At 34.0% G+C, this 22,719-nt stretch overlaps 1 protein-coding gene across 2 annotated transcripts in view; it reads left to right on the top strand.

Annotated features, from left to right (window-relative positions):
- Positions 1 to 22,719, top strand: part of Mitofilin (inner membrane mitochondrial protein mitofilin) — a 47,358-nt gene that overhangs the window by 9,805 nt on the left and 14,834 nt on the right. For both annotated transcript variants that reach the window (XM_046619626.2, XM_046619625.2), the window contains 4 exons: positions 5,141 to 5,369; positions 19,776 to 19,934; positions 20,478 to 20,581; positions 22,074 to 22,261. In XM_046619626.2, the coding sequence (XP_046475582.1) occupies positions 5,141 to 5,369; positions 19,776 to 19,934; positions 20,478 to 20,581; positions 22,074 to 22,261 (680 nt within the window). The remainder of the gene's footprint in view (positions 1 to 5,140; positions 5,370 to 19,775; positions 19,935 to 20,477; positions 20,582 to 22,073; positions 22,262 to 22,719) is intronic.

Here is a 22,719-nt window from a genome sequence, read left to right as displayed (position 1 = left end):
GTGTTCAAGACATGCAAATTCGCACATGCGATTAATCATTTTTTTTTTTTCCACTATATAAGAAAGGAACGAAAAAGAAAAATGTACAGATACATATAATACAAGCAGACGTGAGTTTTACCCCGTAGGTACAATCTCGTAACGAGCTTTACGTTTAATACCGATTTTGACGAATTTGTAAGACAGTATTTTTTATACAACGAGAAGTCAAGCTTAGGTAAAAACTTGGCAGATGAATAGTTTGAAAATCTGTTCCATGCTTTTTATTTCCTCAGTGCATGTAGCAGCTGACTATATTACTGATTCAATTTACATATCGAATTCCACCGTGCAAGTTTTATAGTTCAACTTGTACAGGCACGATCGATTAAATATTTCTTTTCAAAGTACCTCGAATGGATGAATTGTATATTCAATATCGAATTATATACACGGCGGCAGTATAAATACATGCGATGAGGTATATTTGAATATGAAAAACAAGTTATTCACTCAAGTTCGATCAGCAATTTCGAGCGTCCGCAACGTTAGAAAGAGAAATAGTTTTCATTTTCCGGCAAATAAATTGGTTTTCGTGAGTGCAAGTGGTGAATTTTTCTTTCTTTTTTTTTTTCCCAAACTAGAACTTTATTGCGTTTTTTCTTAATTCCTTTATTTTTTTTTACTTGGATTCTCTTCTGCATACTTTTCTCCACTTTACGTGATAATTCGGTTGAATATAAAGTTTTCCGAACTGCAAAGAAGAAGAAAAACCGTTCAAAAAGAAACTCTGTGACAGAAATACGTACATATACATATATACGTACGTCTTAAAATTGTCTGCCCGGCTTCTCAGTCTTATACCGCTATTGATCGTTATACCACGTATAGGTAAGGACGTAGATATCGAAAGATTGAAGTTGATTGATTATCGTTTCTCGACGCAGCGCCGAGAGTTTCGAAGTTTCGGATTATCACGTGTTCAAATAAAAAATTTTGGATCCAGATTCTCATGGCTGGTATGATACCGAAATACAAGTGACATTGAATTTAAATATATGTATAATATATTAGGGTGGTCGTTGAAAAAGTAATTTTTGAATTCCGACTAGCGCCCCCCTCAAATCGGCTCCAAATAATTCGAAAATAATTTCCCAATTTTTCCAGTGTTTACCTCAACTCTAACCCGCGCCGCAAAGAAGGTGGATTTCCCCATTTAAAATACATGTGTTTCGGACACATTCTCAGCATGTATTTTATTATAAGAGTAGTAATGTTGAAAAAAATCTGTAACTGCAAGGTTTTAATGTGCATTGCTGATAATGTCTGGGAAAAATTTATATCGTCATACCAGACAATCCAGACGAATCGCATATCCTTGAAATCTGACTTTTTTCCATTTTGAAGAAGTGCAGTTTGTTTAGATTACCTGGTAACGTGATGTGATTTTTTTCTCAGATAGTGGCATTTATGCACATTAAAATCTCGCAGTTAGAGATTTTTTTCAACGTCATTACTCTTACAATAAAATATAATCTGAGAATGTGTCCGAAACATCTGTAGTTTAAATGGGGAAATCCATGATCTTGAGGCCACGCGTTAGAGTTCAAATAAGAATCTGAAAAAATTGGGAAATTATTTTTGAATTATTTGAAGCTGATTTGGAGAGCGCGCCGGTCTGAATTCAAAAATGACCTTTTTAAGGACTGCTCTGATATCTGTACATATGTTGTTTTTCTTTTTGTATAAGCATACATTATGTGTACGAATTGTCATCATTTTATCGTTTCGAGTACGAGAAAGAGACGAGGAAAAAGAAAAATTTACCGATCGTTTGAAAAGTTTGTCAATTTTTAACTACTCTCATTTATTTCTATAATATAAAAACCTGGATCTGGGTTCAAACTGAGAATAAGTTTTGTAGCTATAATTTAAGATTCTAGTATATGTTGCTATTTTATTCGGTTACGGTAATTCGTACTATATTTTTCTCAGATTAATGCGATAATTTGAGATATGCGCAACAATGAATTGATTTTAAAGTTTCATTTAACCGAACAAAAAAAAAAAAGAAAAAAATGTAGCGAATCAAACAAACAGATTCAATATCGCATTAACCAGAAAATATAGTATTGTCAACTACAATTACACGAAATAGAATCGAACTTTTTAATACCCATGAGAATTTTTCTCTCTGCGGTAATAATCGAAGAATTTTAATAATATAGCCGATAACAGTGAATGAAATCGATAATTAAATGTGTAAAATAAAAATACGTCACTGTATATATTATCGCTGGTCATTTGGTGGTCGTACTAAACTTCCAGCAGGGGGAAAACGCGTGCGGTTTTCGAATCGTTGCCGCGACCACAAAAATCATCATCCCCTGGTGTACCGCAGTCTACATACGCGTATATACATTCGCATGCCTATATATCTTGTTTTATGTCCACCGAACGTCCGCTGATATAGCCAAAATATTTCACGTAGCTGTACAGTCAAATTTAATCCTGGTTTACCGCATGCGTGGCGTGTAGGTAAAATAAGTTACGTTATACGATCCGCTGAAGCAGCTTTTATTCCGTATCGTGTACATATACGAGAATGTATTATGCATATTATTGATATACGTACGGCATCATTTTTGAGTAATTTATTCTCTTGTGCACACAAAGTATCGATTTATTTGGTTAATTTTTTTTTTCTGCTAACGGATCAGCGACTTTTCACTCAGCCTTTCTTTCCGCGTCTTTTTTTTATACATACTTGTACTTTAAAACCGTTATGTCACGATTTTTAATTGTCGCAGCAATTTAGAAATAGCTGTGATTTATGGTGATTTCAAACTATCCGTTTTGCCACTTCAACATCGTAATGATTCCATGTGATTTTCTTGTACCTTGCAGATTTCGTCTTGTTCCAAATTCATTTCCACATCAAGGTTTAAATAGAACGAGCGTAAAACAAAAAAGAGAGAGAAACCGTGCCCGGGTTGGGTTTTAATTTTCATTAATTACTTTTATTTACCAGAGTTAAAAATATTTGAAGCTGTACTTCAAATTTTACCCGAACAAGGCAACAAGAAAGTTTCTTTGGAAAAATTTTTCTGCTTTTCATACGTACGTGAAGTTAACAATGATAATTGCAAAATTTACAGTCAATTCAACATCCCTATTTTCGATGTACAAACAACACAGACGTACCTTGGCACACAAAATGACGTCACACATATATTACGTACGTTTTTTGAACCTGTCGTATAATCCGCTCCGTATTTATTTCAATCTAATAGAGAAAAAGGAATTGCCCAAATAGTTTGTCCCTGAACTATACCGAATTACAAAACGACAAAAGAACAAAAACAAAAATAAAAACCAAAAAGAAAACTCCCCCAATAATTAAAGTGAAAATCGAGACAAAATCCGGTGCAAATAATTTGACTCTGATTAATAACGTCCCGGGTATATAATTATCCATGGCGTTATTATAATAACACACACAGGCATATTATTATTTCACCCAGCCATTGAGAGAGAGCTTAAAGTTGCCCCGGTTAGGCAGTGACCCGGGTGAAATCTGCTCTCTCTCGATCCCTGCGTTTGCCCTTCCGCCCTTTTCACCCTTTCCCTTTCACGTGTGATCGGATTGATGTATTTTGTGTGCACGACGTATGTACGTCCCCCCCCCCCCCCCCCCCCCCCCCCCTTCTGCAGCCGAAGCCCTTTTCTCTCTCTGTATCCGTGTTGTTCGCGGATACTCCTAGAGGAGTGATACTTCACCGGATGACCCCTCTGTGTACCCGTCTACGAGTATACGAATCAATATGTATATATAGATATAATGTGTGTACGCATTTTAACACAGAGCGGAAGTTCGAAGGCGTTACTTTTACCCCGTTAGAAACTCGCTTTATTCTTAATCTTCGTGGGATTTTTTTTTTAATGTCGAAAAAAGTGACGAATGATCTCATTTCTCACAGTTGCTAGGAAATTATTTTCATATAATCAGATACTGTATGGTTATAATTGGGAATTGATTTGTGGCACTGATGTGACATCTGGTGGGGAAAAAATGCGGTAATCCCAAATTGGACATATTTAATTATGAACGATATTCTTCGTCGTTTCTTTTGCGATAAATCGATCTTGTGCACGAAAACTAAAAAATCTCTCGTCTCTAGACTTTTGTATTTCCATAATTGACTTAAAACAGTCCACTGATAAACCAGTTTTTGACGCCATTATTGATTTTCGTTTTCAATAACGGTTTTAATACTACTGGATTTACAAGGAAATTTGAATTTATTAGCATAATTATTAGTGTGATTATCAATTTTGTCAATTGTCACTTTTCTGGTTATTGAAATGTTGAGTTTTTTTGTTTAGTTTCGTGTCTTTTTTTCAAATTACAGCAATAGTTTTAACATATAGTACGACTGATCGTAATCAAAAATAATAGTAACACATGTAACTAGATTTTCTAGTTACAATTACAAAACTAATTTTCATTTTGTACCTAGAATCGTATTTTTCTGTTACGGTAAAACGTAAAAATAGTCAAAGACCGCACGGTAAATATAAGTAAAAATTTTACTCGACACATTTTTGGGGAAACTCGTTATTCCGCAAATTTAAACTGTTCTGAAATTCGGTGAAAATCGAACGACGCTGCAGTCTTATCGAAATCGCGTTCTGTAAATTCAAATTCTATAAAACTCTGACATTGCTGTACAGCAATTTTTTTCTTCGTCGTTTTGTCAGACGTCGATGTTACCAACTTTAACCTCGTATAAAAGTTGATTGCAAAGAAAATAAAAAGAAGATAAGACAAGGCTGTAAAACAGTATGTTTCGTGTCAATTTTCATCGTCTAAAAAACCAATTCCATTATAGTATAAAAGTACAATCGAGTATGATAAGAATCGAGGTTAAATCTTCCGTTGTTAATTCTTGTGACTCGAAAACATAAAGATTCTGTGAAATTCGTAACATTCATTACTGACCGAAATCAATCATGTAAAAAAGTGATGAACAATAAAAACAGCAGCGACACAAAATTTTCCTCAAGTTTTCCAAGGGTGAAAAAAAAAAAAAATAAATAAATGTACGTTAAAAACAAAAACAGAAACTTATAAATTTTTTTCTCAATTTTTTTGCCGCAGCTTCTGGCGGAGACGAAAAAATACAACGACGAACTGAGGACGCAGCTGAAACTCCAGGCTCAAATCCACGCCGATCATCTTCGCGACGCTCTGTCCCAAAAAGATCGGGAAACTCAGAGGGTGATAAATCGGACCTTGAGCGAACAAGTCGAGGCCGAAGCGAGCAAGTATAAAATCCAACTCGCCGCCGTTGTTGGAAGGCTGCAAGGACTCGACGCGGCGCTGAAGGGTACGTAAAAAAAAAAAAAAAAAAAAAAAGGGAAAGTCTTTTACCCAAATTTTCAAGTATTTTACTTCTGAAGTGCTCGTAATTAGATCGCTTTGACTCTCTTATTACTTGAGTGATTCTGTTTTGTTTTCTATCTAAGAAAATATCGTAAACGGAAATTTAACCTTCGAATCATGGATTCTGAACCGATTAAATATGATTCTGTACAGTCGTGTACAGGTTTCTATTTTAACTTGTAGTTTCGTTAACTTTAGTAATTTCAACGACGAATCGAAAGTTGAAAATAGACAGAAAACCGTTTAGAATAAATGTGCCCAACTCACTTCAATTTCAATTGAAAAAAGTTTCATTTTGCCCTCGCACCGAGTTTCGTTGAATCTTTTATTTATCTGGGTCATAAAATTAAAAAAAAAAGTATTTCCTTCAAAAATTCGAAATTTCTAAAGAAAACGGTCCAAGTTTAAAGAAAATTGGGTTTTATCGATTTTCACTTGACGGGTGTTGATTTTCGAGTTTTATTTAACTTTTTGACAAAACAGTTTGCGAAGATAAATAAGAAAATTCATCTCGCTGTTTTATCAGAGGTGAAATAAAACTTGAAAACCAACATCCGTAAAATGAAAATGGCTGAAAATCAATCTTCTTTAACCCTTTAATTAAACCAAGCATTTTTCTCGTCGAAATTTTTTTTTTTTTTGTTTTCAACTCTTGTACACTTTTCTGAGTCAATATAAAGGGTGTACAATTTTAATCAATTCATTCGAAAATCTGAAAAACCAAAAGTGTCAGTGAAAAATATTTCAGACAAAAGTTGTAAGGTTCAAAGGGGGAACAAAGATAAGAGTGTCAGTCGCCAAACTTGAGTCACACAACGTAGGTCGGGTTTCTATTTTTCGCAACTCGGTTGCTGCCCTCTCACTTTTTCTTTTCTCTCATTCTCTAGCCCCGCGACTAATTCACGACCCTTTTCTTTTCCTCCTCTTTTCCTCTCTTCCTATTATCTCTCAAATGTCCCGCTGTATTCACACGCCTCCGTTCTACGCCGCTCCATTTACCATTTTCACTGTCTCTCTTCTTTAAGGTTTTTCCGACGTCCGTATTTCCCTTGTATACCACAAACTTACTTCTTTCACGCCTAGACGTTACCGTCTCTCTATATGAATTTCCCCTCATTTCCCCTCAACGTCAATGCGTGAAAAAATCCTCGCTCTTCTCCTTCGTCCGACATTTTTTTTTTTATCTTTTCTCTTTTTTTCCATCCAAGTCTCATTTTGTTTTTAAAACAACATCCCTTACTTCTTATACCTAGACATAAATTCTTCTTTCCCAATACTGAATACAACACCGATCCTCAAAAGATTTCCCAACGGAAAATGGAAACTCGTATTTGTGTTCGTTTATTCAATTTATTCTTCACTCCGACACTGTTTTCTAAAACCATTATTTTATACATTTTTCATACAATTTTTCAACCCTTTTTTACCAATATTATAACAACACACCGTAAATAACTTACACGACTTACTCTCAACTGTATAAAAATTGCCGTAGCCAAAAATTCACAATACAAAATTTTTACTTTATTGCCGAAAACTTGGCGGATTTTCAAATTAAAAAAATTCCACCATTTAATTTCTTTCAACGTTACACTTCTCAAAATCAGCTCATATATGTGATTCTGGTTTTTAATCAGTTTCTCAAGATTTACTTTTCTTTCATTATTTTTCAACTATTTGTGCTAAATTAACGTTGAGCTAGTTTTTTCTTTTTCCTTTTTTTTTCCCCCACTCTCTCTTAAAATTGTACAAAATTCGGCGTTTTATCGGTGAAATTATACTTACTATATATATATATCTAACTCCACGTTAAGTACCTCGTAGATTTTTTCATTGTGATTTTTCCAGCTGAACGGGGGTAAATTGTAGCTGGATATATCATATATCCTATCCATATAACCGTACCTTTTACCTATGCAGCAGTATTTTCAATTTTGCAGCCCATCCTGCATGCCAATATACTTACGCGTACACTCCGGTGTATGCATACATTTTTTATTTGATTTCTTTTTTTTTTCAACCTCCGATATTTACTGCTCAGAGCTTTCCGTAAACAAGAGTTCAAGTTCGTTCGATTTCGAAATCGAGGACACGTGGGCAAGTAGCTGTATATGTATTTACATAATTTTTTTCATTTTTTATTTAAATGAAAAAAAAAACATTCACATATATCAATGTATCTACAGCATCGCATATATATATATGAAGAAAAAGTGGTTAGACAATGTTGTCAAAAATATCTTGTGTCAAAATATATGCGTATATTATAGCGCGGAAATTATTTCTGAAATCGAATATTTTATTCGCTTTGTTTGTATGAAAATCACAATATAGAATTAAAAAAGCGAGAACGAATAAGAATATATCAGAATTTCGACGATTTTATATTCTAGTTTTATATAAGTTAGTTTTCTACTTTTCTACATTTTGACTTTCTACGTACAAAAATTCTGTGAGATGCATATTTGCGTCTATGATATTTCTGCAGTGTTATATTATTATTTTCTGATCGTTTTTCATTTTGACCCCCCTAACCTAAAAAAATTTGATTGTCTAATGAACCTGTCGAAAAAAGCATTCGTAATTTTTTCGAAGTTCTTATCATGTCAGGACATGTTTTTTTTATTCTTGAATCATTTTTTGAACAAACTTTTTTGCTGAAGATACTTGACAAAATTTAAATCTAAATAAATAGTAAAAATTTAACGAGTGATTGATTGGCCCGTAATAATACGTGGCTCAAAATTTATGTAAAAATTAATACCTTTAAGGATAGTTTTTGCGAAAAAATGAAACACTCATAACGAATAACAAATTCCTCGCTCACAATTCACGGGAATTAGCTAATTTTGCGGATTTGTAATTACTTCATATTTTTTTTTCACAAATCTCCGATTTAAGACGGCAACAACATTTTTTGACGTTTTTCAGTATATATTTTCGTTTTTGAATTATATGCACTTTAAAATTTAAACTAGGAACTTTTGGAAAATTATCATGGAAGAAAAAATTGAGATCAAGAAATCACGAATGATTCTTTCGATAGAAAGATTGCAGTTCAGAAAAATTATGTAAATCAAAAATTCGACCTTCAGTCATACATGGAAATCGTTAGTTATTATAATATTTGACTAATAAATTATCGATAATGATATTTGAAGAATAAACAGTCGACTGATAATTTTTTGAAATATTTTATAATTGATTATTCACAATCAATAATTTCTACAAGTGGCAACAAAAAAAATCATTTTCGAACATACTTCTTGTGTAGAAAAAAGCAACGCCAGAAAAAAAATTTCTGTAAGATCCGAGTGTTAGATTTCAGAACTCCGTCCACTTGGGCAAAAATTGCCCGTATTCTGATGAATTTTTACCCTAACGCCTACGGAAATGATTAGCTTTTATCGCACATCCGGTAATTTTGTGTCCTAATAGCTTCTTTCTTTTTTTTCTTTTTTTTTTTCTTACACGAGAAAAAGTCAAGTATCGCACTTTTCACGCGCCTCTTCGCATCTAATTTTACAGTCAATTTGGCGACCAGAAAAACGTTCCCTTTTATCTTCTCCCTTCTATCTCTTAATTTTGGAAATTTCGTTCCTCGATAAGTTCAGAGAGATATCAAATCTTAAAAATGACGAACGCTGTGAGGTGAGGTTTTTTTCCGTCAAAGTCGTCATTTCTAAATTGTATTACCTGCAAAAATGTTGATGATGTGCTGGAGAACTTATCGTTTATGAAAAAAGCTGCAGGTCGTGACATTTTTTTTCAGTCAAATTTTTCCCCCAATCACGTCGTTTGTATAATTGTAATTAACAGAGCTTAGCTTCAACAGAAACTTGTTTGACGTTCCTTTTGTGTTTTTTGCTTCTCGTTTCATCTTCATTCCCGTTTCCTGCACAGATATGTATTTAAAAATTCTCGCAAAAATCACTCCTCTCCTTTTTCTCTCTCCAAAATCGGAGGTAAGTATAGAAAAAACTGTCACGCGAATTTTCGTTTGACGGATAAAAGTGTTTCAAGCTGACATTTTTTAAATCGTATAATAGTTTTAAAATAGGTGCTTTGATGTCCTCGTAAAGGCATAGAATTTTTTCACCATTTTTGTAAACGTCAGGCACGACAACGTATACGATATACATGCATGCGAACATCGCTGTAATCGATTCTTACGAATCTCTTGAGTAGGTTTTCAAGGTACAAGGTATATAGGTAATAGATATGTAACATTATACGTGGATACTTATGTAATATATCAAATGCACGATGAGATCGTCGAACTGTGAAAAAAGTACCGATAGGTTGGATCTACATCCGTGAAGATTTCACCTCCGCTCCTTCTTCGTATCTCAGTATTATATCTAATCTCGAGTGAAGAACGGAATAAAAAATGAAAAGAGATGTAGGAAACGGTGAAAATTAAATTTAATTATTTTTAATATCTGATTTTTTTTGTACTTAGCCGCCAGTGAGTTTATATTCACTGTTACATTTTTGGTAAAATTTTTACGTTGCATCGTACAGTGTTTCAACATTATCGTTTATCACTTAAGTCAAAATGCCGAATTTGAAAAGTTCCGAAAGCGTCAAATTTCATTTTTTTTTCTTTTTTGGTTTTGAAAGTCGAAGTGAAAAAATCAAATTTCGATGAAACATCACAGTTTCGAATTGTCCGAAATCCGACGCTCGAAGTTTCGAAAGTGCGAAAATGAGAAAATTAAAAAATCTGAAACATCGAAGTTCTGAAGGATCGAGGATTTTCAGTTCTGCGAATTTCTGGCTTGGTGAAATTTCACCAATTTGATTTTTGTTTGTTTTGGATTTTCAATATTTTAACGTTCGGAATCCTGATCATTCCGATTTTCAGTTTTTCTCATATTTTACACCCACTCGTTGAGTAAACTACGCTGTGTGAGTATATTTTAATTTTCGGAACTTTGCGCTATCGAAACCTAAAGTTTTGGAACCTTGCATCTCGGAACTTTGAACGGTGAAATTTCCGATCACTCAAAACTTTGTGGTTTAGTAAAAGTTCGCTTTCTTTACATCAAGTTCCGCCACGAAATAATACGGAATTAGGTGCTTTCGAAACTTGAAATCCTTTTTTTTTGCTATTCACAAATTTTACCATCATATAATAATATTTACTAACAAGTAATTAAACAGGCTTCTTACGCACAGGGAAAACCGGGAAAACTCAGGGAATTTCTTACAGCAGGGAAAAGTCAGGGAATTTTGAAAATAAGACTGGAATTTGAAGTTTCTTGAAAAAATAAACCCGTTCTCATACGTACATTACTTGATATCAAACCTCCTTTCGTTTTTTTTCTTACTGAAAATCGCTGGCTGTTGTTTGTAAATTAGTAGTCGGACAGTAAATTAATTACTCGGTAACATCGAAGGTATTAGTATTAATAAGCAAAAAAATTGTCATTAATCAGCGGCATATTTCTTGGAAGGTTACTGAAAAAAATCCTATTTTCAGGCTGGAACATGTGAAAAATTCAGGGAATTTCGGGTTTCAAAAAGCGTACGAACCCTGTTGAACGAGAGAATTAAAAATACTGCAAGTGTCGATTTTTTTATTTTTTATTTATTTTTTTTTTAATAAGTTTGTAACAAAAAATATATGTATATGTAATTATAAATATAATTCGTGTATAACGTACATCGTCTCTAATATAATCGGTACAATTTCCCGTTGAACTTACAATTAGAGGCCGCGTTCAGGCCAATTCTCGCGAGGGTTGGAAACAAAAGGTTAAAACGTATGCAGCATGTGTTGCAATTATAACTTCGGACATTTATCTTCACGGTGCGAAGGAGCTCTTACCCTAGCTCCCCTCCTCCACCCCTCTCATATTGCCCTCTCTTTTTCCCTCTCAAGTGGTATCATTAGCACGGAACTCCCGCTCCTCGGAATAGGGGTTAATCTCGTCGAGCCCAGTTTCACACCCTTGCTGCAGCGTATTTCTTACTTACCGCTATTCTCTTTCTATCTTCTTCGCTGCGTCTTTAAGAGGAAATTGAAAGAACGAAGAATTGACGTGTAAATCGAATAGAGGTGGTTCCACGCTGGCTAAAATCTATAACTGTCGAAGAAATATCTCATCATCTTCGAATACGTGAAACTTGAAGTGAGAAATTTTATACCTACAAAATTTCAGAGGCGATTGATGAAGAAATAAGATTAAGAAGGGAAAAAGCGACTTGGGAATTTGAATTTTTAACACTTCTCAATTCTTCTGACCAATTTTTTACGCAGCGATATCTCGAGAACGAATCAAAGGATTTTGACAATTTTGACATCGTTTAAGGCGATTCTTTCCAACTTAGAACCAATTAAAAAATCCGCTTATTCGTTCCCGAGTTATATACAAAAATATACGTTTTCTCGTCCTTTAAAAACTCGAAAACGAATAAACTGATTTAAATTAAAATTGATCGAATATCCCGACTCCGCATCTTAAGTTCTTTTTTTTTTTTTTTTCTTCCCTATAGCGAGAATGAAAATCTTTTTGTTAAGAATCCGTGCTACAATTTTCGCTAATCAGCCCTCGATTTTACTCCAATCACCGACGTTTTTTCGCCTGCAAAAAAAAAAATCTATAATTCAAGGAACATCCCAGTTTTGTTTACCTCGAATACGAGTTCAGGGACTTATTCATATATCGGAGATAGTCGCGATAGGTGCGAAACTAATCCGCAAGCCGATTTTCCGCCCGAATAAAACCGCCGGCGGATCGCTCCTCGTTCCAGCTCATATTTCTCTGTAAAATATACGTAGAATTTGTATATCTATATATGTATAATATACATATATATATATATATGTATATGGTATATACCTGCATCCAACCGTATGCGATTTATCCGAAAGAAGAAGAAATAGAGCGATGCTGCAGGTGCGGCGACAATCTGCGGAGTACTTTGATTGATACATAAGGACGCAAAGGCGGGCGCAAGCCAGCCTTTATATTTTACCCCTGAGTGAATCGGGCTTTGATTCATATACGCGTGCGAAGGATTTTACTATGTCTATAAGTTTATATCTCCGTGTATAACATGTCGGCCGATGCGATTCAGTGATTTTTGACCAGCTTCAAAATCTTTCGAAAAGCAAATTTGCTCCTTTTTTTTTTTGTTTTTTTGTTTTTATATGAAAAAAAGACAATTAATTGGCTTTTAAAAGTCTTATTAAAATATAGTGTAACTGTATAGTTGAACGTAGAAAAAAATAAAAGTTTTACGAAAGTTTTTAGGTGTCTAAAAACACAGAAAGAGATCGTTTACCATCGTGGTCTTCTTTCAGAATGATCGGTTTAAAATTTACCATTTTTGGTCAATATTTTTGTTCAGATTGTACAATTAGGACGGTTTTTCACGATTTTTTGGCTATTACTGCTTGTGGGGAATTTTTTTGGAAAATGTAAAACAGATTAGTTTGAGAGTTTATAAAGTCCGCCTACACTAAAAAAAAAATTGGAGAAAAATTGAAAAATATGGGGATTGGAATTTAGTTGAAGTGATTTGGAATATTATATTGATACAATATTCGTAAAATTTTTAGGATCGTCTTACTTTGGTTAGGAAAAATATACGTCAATCCATTTTATTACGATTCCGTACCGAACCTCTGTTCCCGAATTTTCAACAATTCCTGCACTAAAAAAAATCCGACCCAATGTTTTTCTGTGTAAGAAAATTTCATCTTTTCAAATATAAAATCCACCTTAAGGTAGATCCCCAAGAACTACCAAAAAACACATTTTCATTTCTGTATGATAAGAAAAACGGATCAAGATAAATCGGATAGATATTTGTTTTTCTACAAAAAAGTGGTCATCGCAAAGTATAAACTAAAATTTTTGAAGTTAGATGAATATGGGATTGTAATTAAATCCGTTCCAATATCCCAGGAATATTTATCCCACTTTATTTAATATATATATATTTATACTATTTCATCCCCATATTATTTTCATTCCACTCCGAAATTTCTGCTCTGTCACAGAACAAAAATTGAAACAGTTTATTTTCCTCTCCGTCTCACCTTCAGGATTGAGAATGTCGAAGAAACGTGTATTTTTTTTGCTATTCCTGAAGTCTCATCTCAAAATGGATTTAATGTTCGGAAAATTCGGGCATTCTTATATAAAAAAACACGTCAAGTTTTATTTTTTTCGCAGATAATGCCAAACATTCGAAGATGATATAAAATTGATCAACACGTGTTTACTAATTTCTTTCTTCAACCAACTGAATTCTGAAATAATTGATTTTCGACTCTCGACGAATAACATATCGCAGAAGATGTTTTTCGCAAGACTTAAATCTGCGGAGATTACGGATCTAACCTGAAGTCCAAACGGCTTGTTTTCATCTTCGGTGAAAAGTCTCTCTTATAACGAGGGAACTTCTGCGTCATAGCGGGATATCTTTCAATAAATTGAAAACCATATCGATAATAATATTTACCGCGTCTACGCAAGGCATATCCGCTTGCACTTTATATTTGATCGTCGATCGAATTTTCAAAATTTATAGTTTTGGGATCGGTGATGAGTTAAGGAATGAAATTAAATGCAACTATTAAAAAACACATACAATTCTACATTTTTTTTTTTTATCTTCTTCTCAATCTTCAAGAAATGTTTATGCCTTAATAATAAAACATTTATATCATTATGATCGAAGTTGAAGTATACAGCCAATTACTTTTAGGTTTGAAGAAGCTTGGGGGAAAAAAAAAATATCAAACGAACAATGAATACTACTCGTACAAAACAAACAGAGATTCGTGACGAAATTTGAGCCATGAAAACTATATAATAAATACAGGTGTAACATAGGTGTAATGTGAATACCTGTGTGAAGGGAGAACTTAAACGAAAATCTGAAAATTTGTACGCGTCACGCGAGAGCTTCTCTCTGTGTGTGTGTGTGTATACATAAAATGTATATGTGTATAATATACAGTCAGATTCAGCGCCTAGATTAACTGCCGGATATAAAACTTCCGAAAGGTCGTTCATTCTATTTTATTTTACCTCTCTCTCACTCTACTTCTCACTTTGTCTTTTTCTCTTGCGCTTTCAACGTTTCACTTTTTTCTCCCATCACTTTGACAAATTTCCGCAAACTCTGTACAGCTGTAGAATTAATTTTTCGATCTATATTCATTCGTACGATATCGACAAAAGTAATTATCAATAACAACGGTCGTGATCACAGCAATAAATTGTCCGAAACAAATAACTTGACGTATTTAAAGTAATTGTATGTCACCCTGGATGAAAATTTGAATTTCGCAAAATTCGATATCGCAATCTTTGCGAGCACCTTGAAACGATCACTCGGCGTGGACAAAATCGGAGCTTCACCGGGTACGTAGGCACTCGATAATTGTCCAAGAGCCGTTTCGGGGCGAGGCTAGATATCCTGCGGGTCCTTACAGCGGCGGATCGGAGGATAATAAGGTATTCAAAGTAAGCCAATTGAGAGACTCGGGAATTCCGCGGCTAATCTTGACCCGCGGTAAGCTCCGCGGTTGCACGTATAGACCAGTAGCCAGCATCCTGAAAGCTTTACGAGTATACCGATACGAATGTCTCAGTCCGTCCTGCAGCGCGAAGCTTCGGCTACTTGTCACCGTGTATCAACCATTCCAAGCCAAGTTTATTCATCTCTTTATTTATTTATTCACAGGGATACGTATATAAATCGTTCGATCAAAAAGCACGAGTATTCATTAATCGATGTTTTAGATTTTTATGCTAGATTCTTTCTCCCAGCGTAACACATTTTCAAACACACCAAAATAGATACGAGCAAAGGTTTGATAATGTAAAAAAAAAAACAGTTGATTGCTAAATTTCAAAGCTAAAATCTGAAATTTCTTATTTCGTTCTATAGAACCATTATTTTTTTTTATGCTTTATTCTTTTTTGTTACAGGTTAGATACTATAATTTCTGAATAATCGATACTTTATGATATCGATCATAGTTAGATATTTCTGGTCTAAAATCTTTAAAAATATCTACAATGATTGTTTGTGTTTTTTTTTTTTCTTGGTTTCTTTTCTTTATTATAAAACCAATCAAAAAGTATAAAATCCCTTCCGAATCTTGGAGACTTATTCAAAACTTGTACCTCAAGAATGAATCAGGGTTAACTGCATCCGAATAAATGAAAAACTTGAATTAGTTTCAACTAGATGATCGTGAAAATATGTCGATAGAAATATTTTGTTCATAAAATAAATATATCGTTCAATTTATTTGGTAATTATAATAAATTGTTGTTCAAATCAGTGCAGTTTTGTTGAAGAATAAAATAATTAATATCCAGGAGGAAAAAACATATTTCGTTTAGCAAACTTGATCGCCATTCCAGGCAATGTGAACAAATCTGTTTTCTTTATGTTGACGCGAACTGTTCGATGTAAAGAACGGAAAATAATTTGGCAAACTAAATACGCCCGTTTGATTTGGCACGGAATGCCCTGTATCGTGCAGTGTCCTATACTTTGCGCCCCATCGGACAGACTCGATCCTCTGATCCTCGACTTGAACTTTGCTCCTTCAAACCGAGAGGCAAGGATCCTTCAACTTCCTTGAGCTGATCCACATCCTTTCGATGTGTATGTTGGCTCGAGTATAGGTTGTACACGTACCTTATACCTACATACCTACGTACCTTAGCAGTTCACTTTATTTTATCTTTACGCGAACGAGCAGTGAGGAGGTAAATTGAATTGAGATTCATTCGATAAATCGAATAAACTTCACCTCAAGCTTATTATTATTTAATTTTATTTTGTTTATTTATTTCTTCGCCGACTTACAAAAGGGTGAGGTTGAAATTCCGAATTTGAAAAGTTCCTAAAGCGCCGAATTCTTTTGTGGCGAAATTCAAAGTAAAGAAATTAATCTTTGACGAAACGTCAAAGTTCCGAAAGCGCGGATATGAGAAAATTTACAAATTGGAAACATCGAAATTCCGAATGGTCGAAGGTTTTCAATTCTGTGAATTTCTGGCTTGGTGAAATTTCACCAATTTGATTTATCTCTGTTTTGGATTTTCGATATTTTTACGTTCGGAATCCTGGTCATTCTGTTTTTCGGTGTTTCTGATTTTTTACATCTACTCGTTGAGTAAACTACGCTGGATAGGTGCATTTTTATTTTCAGAATTTCACTCTGTCGAAACATTGTTTTTCGAAAGTTCGCTCTATTGGAATTTTGCTCTATCTTGACTTTAATTTTCAGAATCTTGCATTTCGAAACATTAAACCGCCGGGTTTCCGACCATTCCAAACTTTGTTATTTCCTAAACGTTAGATTTTAAGTTTCGCCATCAAATAATTCTGTGCTTTCGGAACTTTTCCAATTTGGAACTTCAATTCTGCCCCCTTACAAGTTTAGGATAATCGTTTTATAAATTGTAAATTTATCTGAGCAATATAATGTGTCACAACAATATTATGATCATTGTATTTTGCCAATTTGCAAAACAAACTCGGTACATTTTTTTTTCTCTTCACCAAATAATTCTCATCTGAAATCTTGCTTGTTAATTTTCTATTTCTTTTCTTCGTTTTATCTTCAATTTGTTGATGGCGTCTATTTTTTTGTTCGTTCTTCGTTATTTTCACCGAAGCTTAATTTGTTTGTCATTTTTGTAAATTGTTTCAAACAACGTTAAAGATGAAGTTAATAATAAATATGTGAAAGTGTTTGTATCTCTGAAACAAACGTATATACATACGATCTTATTTACTTGCGTCCATTTTTTTTTTTTTTTTTGTTTCGTTTTCGTTATTTTTTTTTCCGAAGCTCGATTTGTCGAGTAAGTTAGTTGAATGTTCTTTATTTTTATTAATCGTCTGAAATTTTATTTTGAATCATCTATAATCTCTTCGACACGTTTGACAATTTTAAATCCAAGCACCTATACTTGACTACTGTTGGATCAAATAGTCAATAAATGAAAAACGGAAATAAAAAATCTAATTGAACTTCGATTTCGAAAAGCCCGAAAAAGTTGAAGCTGAAATTTCAGGGGGTAAATTTAGTCGTTTGCACTCTAAAAAATATATATAAATTTGCAAAATTGCGTCTTTTTCGCCCTGATTTACGTATAAATTCCTTCCCTTAGTTTCCTTCAAGGGTTAAAAAAAAAAAAAAGTATCAATTAATCGCAATCAGTTGATGAAGAGAAAAAGAAGGAAATGTACGAAAGGAACAAAGAATTGTTATGAATGTACAAGATGAAAAGAAAGTAGGGAACAAAGTAAAATTAAATATAAATAAATACAAGAAGAACAACAGAGACCACGGTCCTCCCTCTGTTTCAATCCACTTTCTGTCTGCGGTATTTCTCCGCTGGTCTTGCTGTTTCGGTGTATATGTAGAAGATTAGCGTGTAGGATTAATTTTCATCCCCGAGCAAAGCAGGGAGGGTGAAAGATGAAATTAACACCGTTATATCAAATATCAAACTGTTTTATACATGCGTAAATTTAACCACGTATATTGATCGTTCCGCATACTTTTCATACACGTATATGTACATATAACCATATACGCATGTACGTAATGTTTATACGGGAATTTTATTACCGGCAGTTATTTTAATTTATCAAAGTGAAAACCAGAACCGGAGCGAAAAGACGAGAGAGAGAGAGAGAAGGGAAAAATTAATTTCTCATGCAATATTTACTGCAAAATTTATTCCGCTTCGTATATTGTTGCAGTTAATCGATATGTATATATATATATACATATACATATATATATATATATATAGGGCATTTCGTGACAAATCATCGAGCTTGTGAACCGAACATTTTAAATTTTTGTATTAAAAAAGAAAAAGATAAGCTTTCTGGTATAAAATTGTATAGAGTATGTATTTTTGAAAGCATTCTTGATTTTTTCAAATTTCATTCCAATCCTCAACCAAATACATGACATAATTTTTTGCGAGTATTTTTATGATAAAAAAATCAAAAATCTAACACATTAATTGTTTTTTTTTTTTTTTTCTTTCGATTGAGTCATTTCATTTTTCTGAGTTTTACACGCACTAATTTCTCAAATATCTGTAACTTTCGATCGGATTAGAACGAAAATTTGAAAGAAATGAGGGATTTTTTTCTTGAACGAACAGTTCACAGCTTGGATAAAACAAAAGATGTCCAAATTCAAATTCATCGGGTCAAAGCTTCTTGATTTGTCATGGAATGTTCCATACATTATACAGGTCACAGTGTAATATTATATAACCTTAACTAGTCAAGATTTGTACAATATTTTTATTTTTTTTAATCGTATAACGTGACGATACTAATTTATGCATTTTTTTTTTCTTTCTCTTTGCTCGTCGATTTCTTTCTTCTCCCCCGAAATAAAGACTTTTCTGCTATTTATGTTGCATCGTATTTATGGGGCTTCTTGTGAGGGGGAACTGCAATATAACATAACCTGTATATGCCGGGTTAAGAATGAACCGACGGAATTTGGGATAAAATATGCACTCTCTGCCGCCGCGGATTGGATTGAACAAGAACGAATATACACGGAGAAAAGCGTATAGCCCGCGTAACGTTGACAAAGTTCGCAATTTCATACTCAGCGATAAATTCTACACTACGTACCTTACAAGCAACGCGAGTGTTGGTGCGTGTGTGTGTGTAATGCACGCCTGTATATTTCTCTTCCTGCGGACGGGAAACGGATGAAAAAGTAAATGCAATACAAAGGTAGTGAGAAAAAAAGTCGATAAAAAAGTTAAATATATATATATAATAATTTTCACACCGTGAGTAGAAAAATAAATTTTACGTTACTAATTGAAACGACAGATTTATAAATCGAAAGTAGACACGCGCTATGTTGAAAGTTCGCGCATTTGTTTTAGCAGCCGTTAACCAACCGGATTGTGTTTCTGGATGAAAAAAAGTGTTTCTATTAAATTTACTTATTCATTCATTTCGAAAATTCGTTAAAGTATATTTATAATTATTTGCAACAAGTTCTGGGTTTGATATAAAGTATAATATGACCGTAAAATGTAGCGAGCAAATGAATTTTTTGACTAACAAAAACAATGTCGTTTCATTAAACGAAGAACGTGGAACCTTAAATATTGACTGAGCAAAAAGTAAAAAAAAAAAAAAAAAAAAGAAAACATTGAAAAGAGAGATCTGTGTTATTTTATTTCTTACAAACTGGAATCCCACTAATTTTATGCAATGGGTATTTTTTTTTTTCTCTACACGCGTAACGAGGAACCGAAAAGGGAAGTAAAGAAATGTAATAATCAATTACTTGTCTCTGTTTCAGCTCGGCTCGAGGAAGAAAAATCCTCATCTAACGCCCAGATGCTCTGGGGCGCCTGTCAAGCCCTTGCGAGAGCTGTAAAAGTCGCACCTCCGGGTGTCAAAGCTGAAGATGCCGTCAGGCCGTTGGAGGCAGAAATCAAAGCGGTTTCAAAAGCAGCCAGTGAGTTGATATTCTGTGTAAAGAGTTTACCTCGGCTATCTTCGTTTCAAGGGGAACGTGAAACAGATTTTTTTTCTTCCACTTTTTCAGACAAAAACGAACGAAGGTCAAAATCAAAACATAATTTCAAAATTATACTTCACTTTGTCGTTCTTCTTTAATGAAATTCGTTGAAATTTTTTTGCCATCGTGAGCAACATAAATTTTTAATCTTATACATTTTCAAGTTCGAGATATTGGTCTGTAAATATATCATTGCAGATCTAACGAAATAACTCTGGTTGAGAAAAAAAAATTTTATCGTGTTCTGAAATTGCGACCATGACGTCGAAGATAAAAAAAAAAAAATAGAACACGATTCAAAAAAGGTTTTTCGAACAATTCGCATCACTCCCTATATATTCGTTCTTGCAGAATTAATTTCTTCGTCATATTGTCATTATTTATTCGTTGACGCGGATAATTTTCTTGATTGAACTTCCCTTTGCTAATTTTCATTCTCTTCTCCCCCATTCTTCGGGGGGGATGGTGTTAATTTTTTAGATGGTTCAGATCCGTTGGTGAATGCGGTGATAAACGGCATACCCGAGATAGCGTCTAAGAGAGGAGTTTTCCCGGAGGATGCACTCAGAGAAAGGTTCCTCAAGGTGATTGTCCTTCTTATTCTCCTTCTTCAGCCTCGTGTTATTATACTTACTTACTACCTTGTATATAAGGTGTACTTACCGGGTTTAACTGCTCACATGTTATACCGCTACTGCCCCGGATTTCTCAAGCGAAGGCAAATACCTTATATACCGCTTTGTACCGTTTAAGGATCGTTCAGGTGTACAGTCTAGTTAGAAAATTAACGAGTCAACAAACAAGTAGAAGAAATAAAAAAAAAATTTTAAAAATGGTCAATCAAGGTTTAAAGATACGGAGAAAGGAACTAATTGAGTTCATTGTTACAACATTACCATTTTATCGATACAAGGAAGCATTAAATTAGAATTCACAACCGATCTGTATACCCAAGATAATTTCGAGTGGCTATTCACCTAGAGAACAATTGACAAACGACGTTGAACCAGTTCAAAGTTATTTCACACGGTTTCACACCGATTTCAAAGTTTCCCAAACAATCTGAAACAGTTTAAGAATGGTTTCAACCCAATTTCGAGGAGCTTCAAACGATTACAAAGTGGTTTCAAGTGATTTTAAATAGCCTCAAAATGATTCCAATCGGTTTCTAACCAATTTCAATGAGTTTTGAACGACATCGAAGTAGTTTCAAGTGATTTTAAACAATTTCAAACCGATTTCGTGGAGTTTCAAACGATACGAAGGTGGTTTCAAGTCAATTTCAAACGATCTCAAAATGATGTCCAATTGGTTTCTCATCAAATTCAATGAGTTTTAAACAATCCAATGTAGTTTCATGTGATTTGAAATGGTTTTAAACTAATTTCGAAGAATTTAAAACGATTTTAAAGTATTTTTCCGTGTTTTCAAGCATTTTTGAATTGCATACCATTTAAAATTGATTCGAACGAGTCTCGAACGATTTCTAACGGTTTCAAAATTATTACAAATGATTTCTAAGTTATTTCAAACGAGTTTAAGTGAATTCCAATCAAAAGTTGTTTGCGATTTTAACGAGTGAATAGACTCGGATAATTTATTCCTCAATAGAAAAAAAGTACGAAAATCTTGTTGCGCAAAAAATAAATATACTTACATATATATTCAATGCTGAGCAACCCCTTAGACACTTTTCTAGACCTGTTTTCCATCATATTTTTTTTTTACTTAACGTCTCCCGAGGCTTCTTTGTTCGGACTGTACACCATGTACGTTTTTAAAGTGCCTCCTCGTGGTTCCGCGGAAAACAGAGAGCAAGAGAGAGACTCTCCTTCCTTGATCTTTTTCACGTTTCGTCGTCTCTGATTCTACAGCTAAATCTGCTTTCGTTCAGTTTCTGTTTTCTTATACATATCTTCTTGCTCATTTTCATAGAATAGATACCGTCTCGTAAAAGAGAGTAAAATCTCCAGTGTGGAAACGAAAGCAATTTGGATACTTGAAATAACAATCGCAACAGTGTGAGAAGAAAAAAGGTACAGCACAGATAATAATATCTTGACGTTTGATTCCCAGGTTGAAAACATGGCGAGGCGGTTAGCGCTTGTGCCAGAAAACGGTGCCTCCTTACCAATTTATCTCCTCAGCTATCTGCAAAGCTTTCTTCTCGTCAAGGCGGTCAGTCCAATACCGAAGGCAGAGCTTGACGACCAGCCGATTGATCCTTCAGCATTGAGTACTTACGACGTTTTGCAGCGGGCTCGGTAAGTCTGATGAGATAACTGGAAATCAAGTTATTTTTGTTGTGTAGATATGATAAACTTTTGGATACTGATATTTTTTTTTTTTTATATAGAACGATGTGACACGGTATGTTACGTTACTCCCCCCTTCGAAATAAGAGTCGCGTTATACCTAATTTAGATCCTTTAAGCACATACATTTTTGTAATAAAAGTTGGAGAGTCAAGCGTCGATCACGTTTTGCTAATTTTGCTACGAGACGATCGAGAATTGAGTATTTATCAGATTTATATATTCGTAAAGTATGATAAATTTTTTTAAAATCATGAAATTGTGATGAAGAACTCAGATAATTACAGCGATTTCTAACTTAAAACTCTTTGAAAATTTTGAGAAAAATTTAGTATTTATTAACAGTCAATTTGACGTTGCAATGACTCATTTTACCCGGTAAAATATTTTTCCGAATCTGACTAAGA

This window comes from Neodiprion pinetum, chromosome 4, assembly GCF_021155775.2.
Source record: "Neodiprion pinetum isolate iyNeoPine1 chromosome 4, iyNeoPine1.2, whole genome shotgun sequence".
In the NCBI taxonomy this organism is placed as follows: Eukaryota; Metazoa; Arthropoda; class Insecta; order Hymenoptera; family Diprionidae; genus Neodiprion; species Neodiprion pinetum.
The sequence above is the reverse complement of the archived record's forward strand: the minus strand, read 5'-3'. Positions and strand labels throughout refer to the sequence as shown.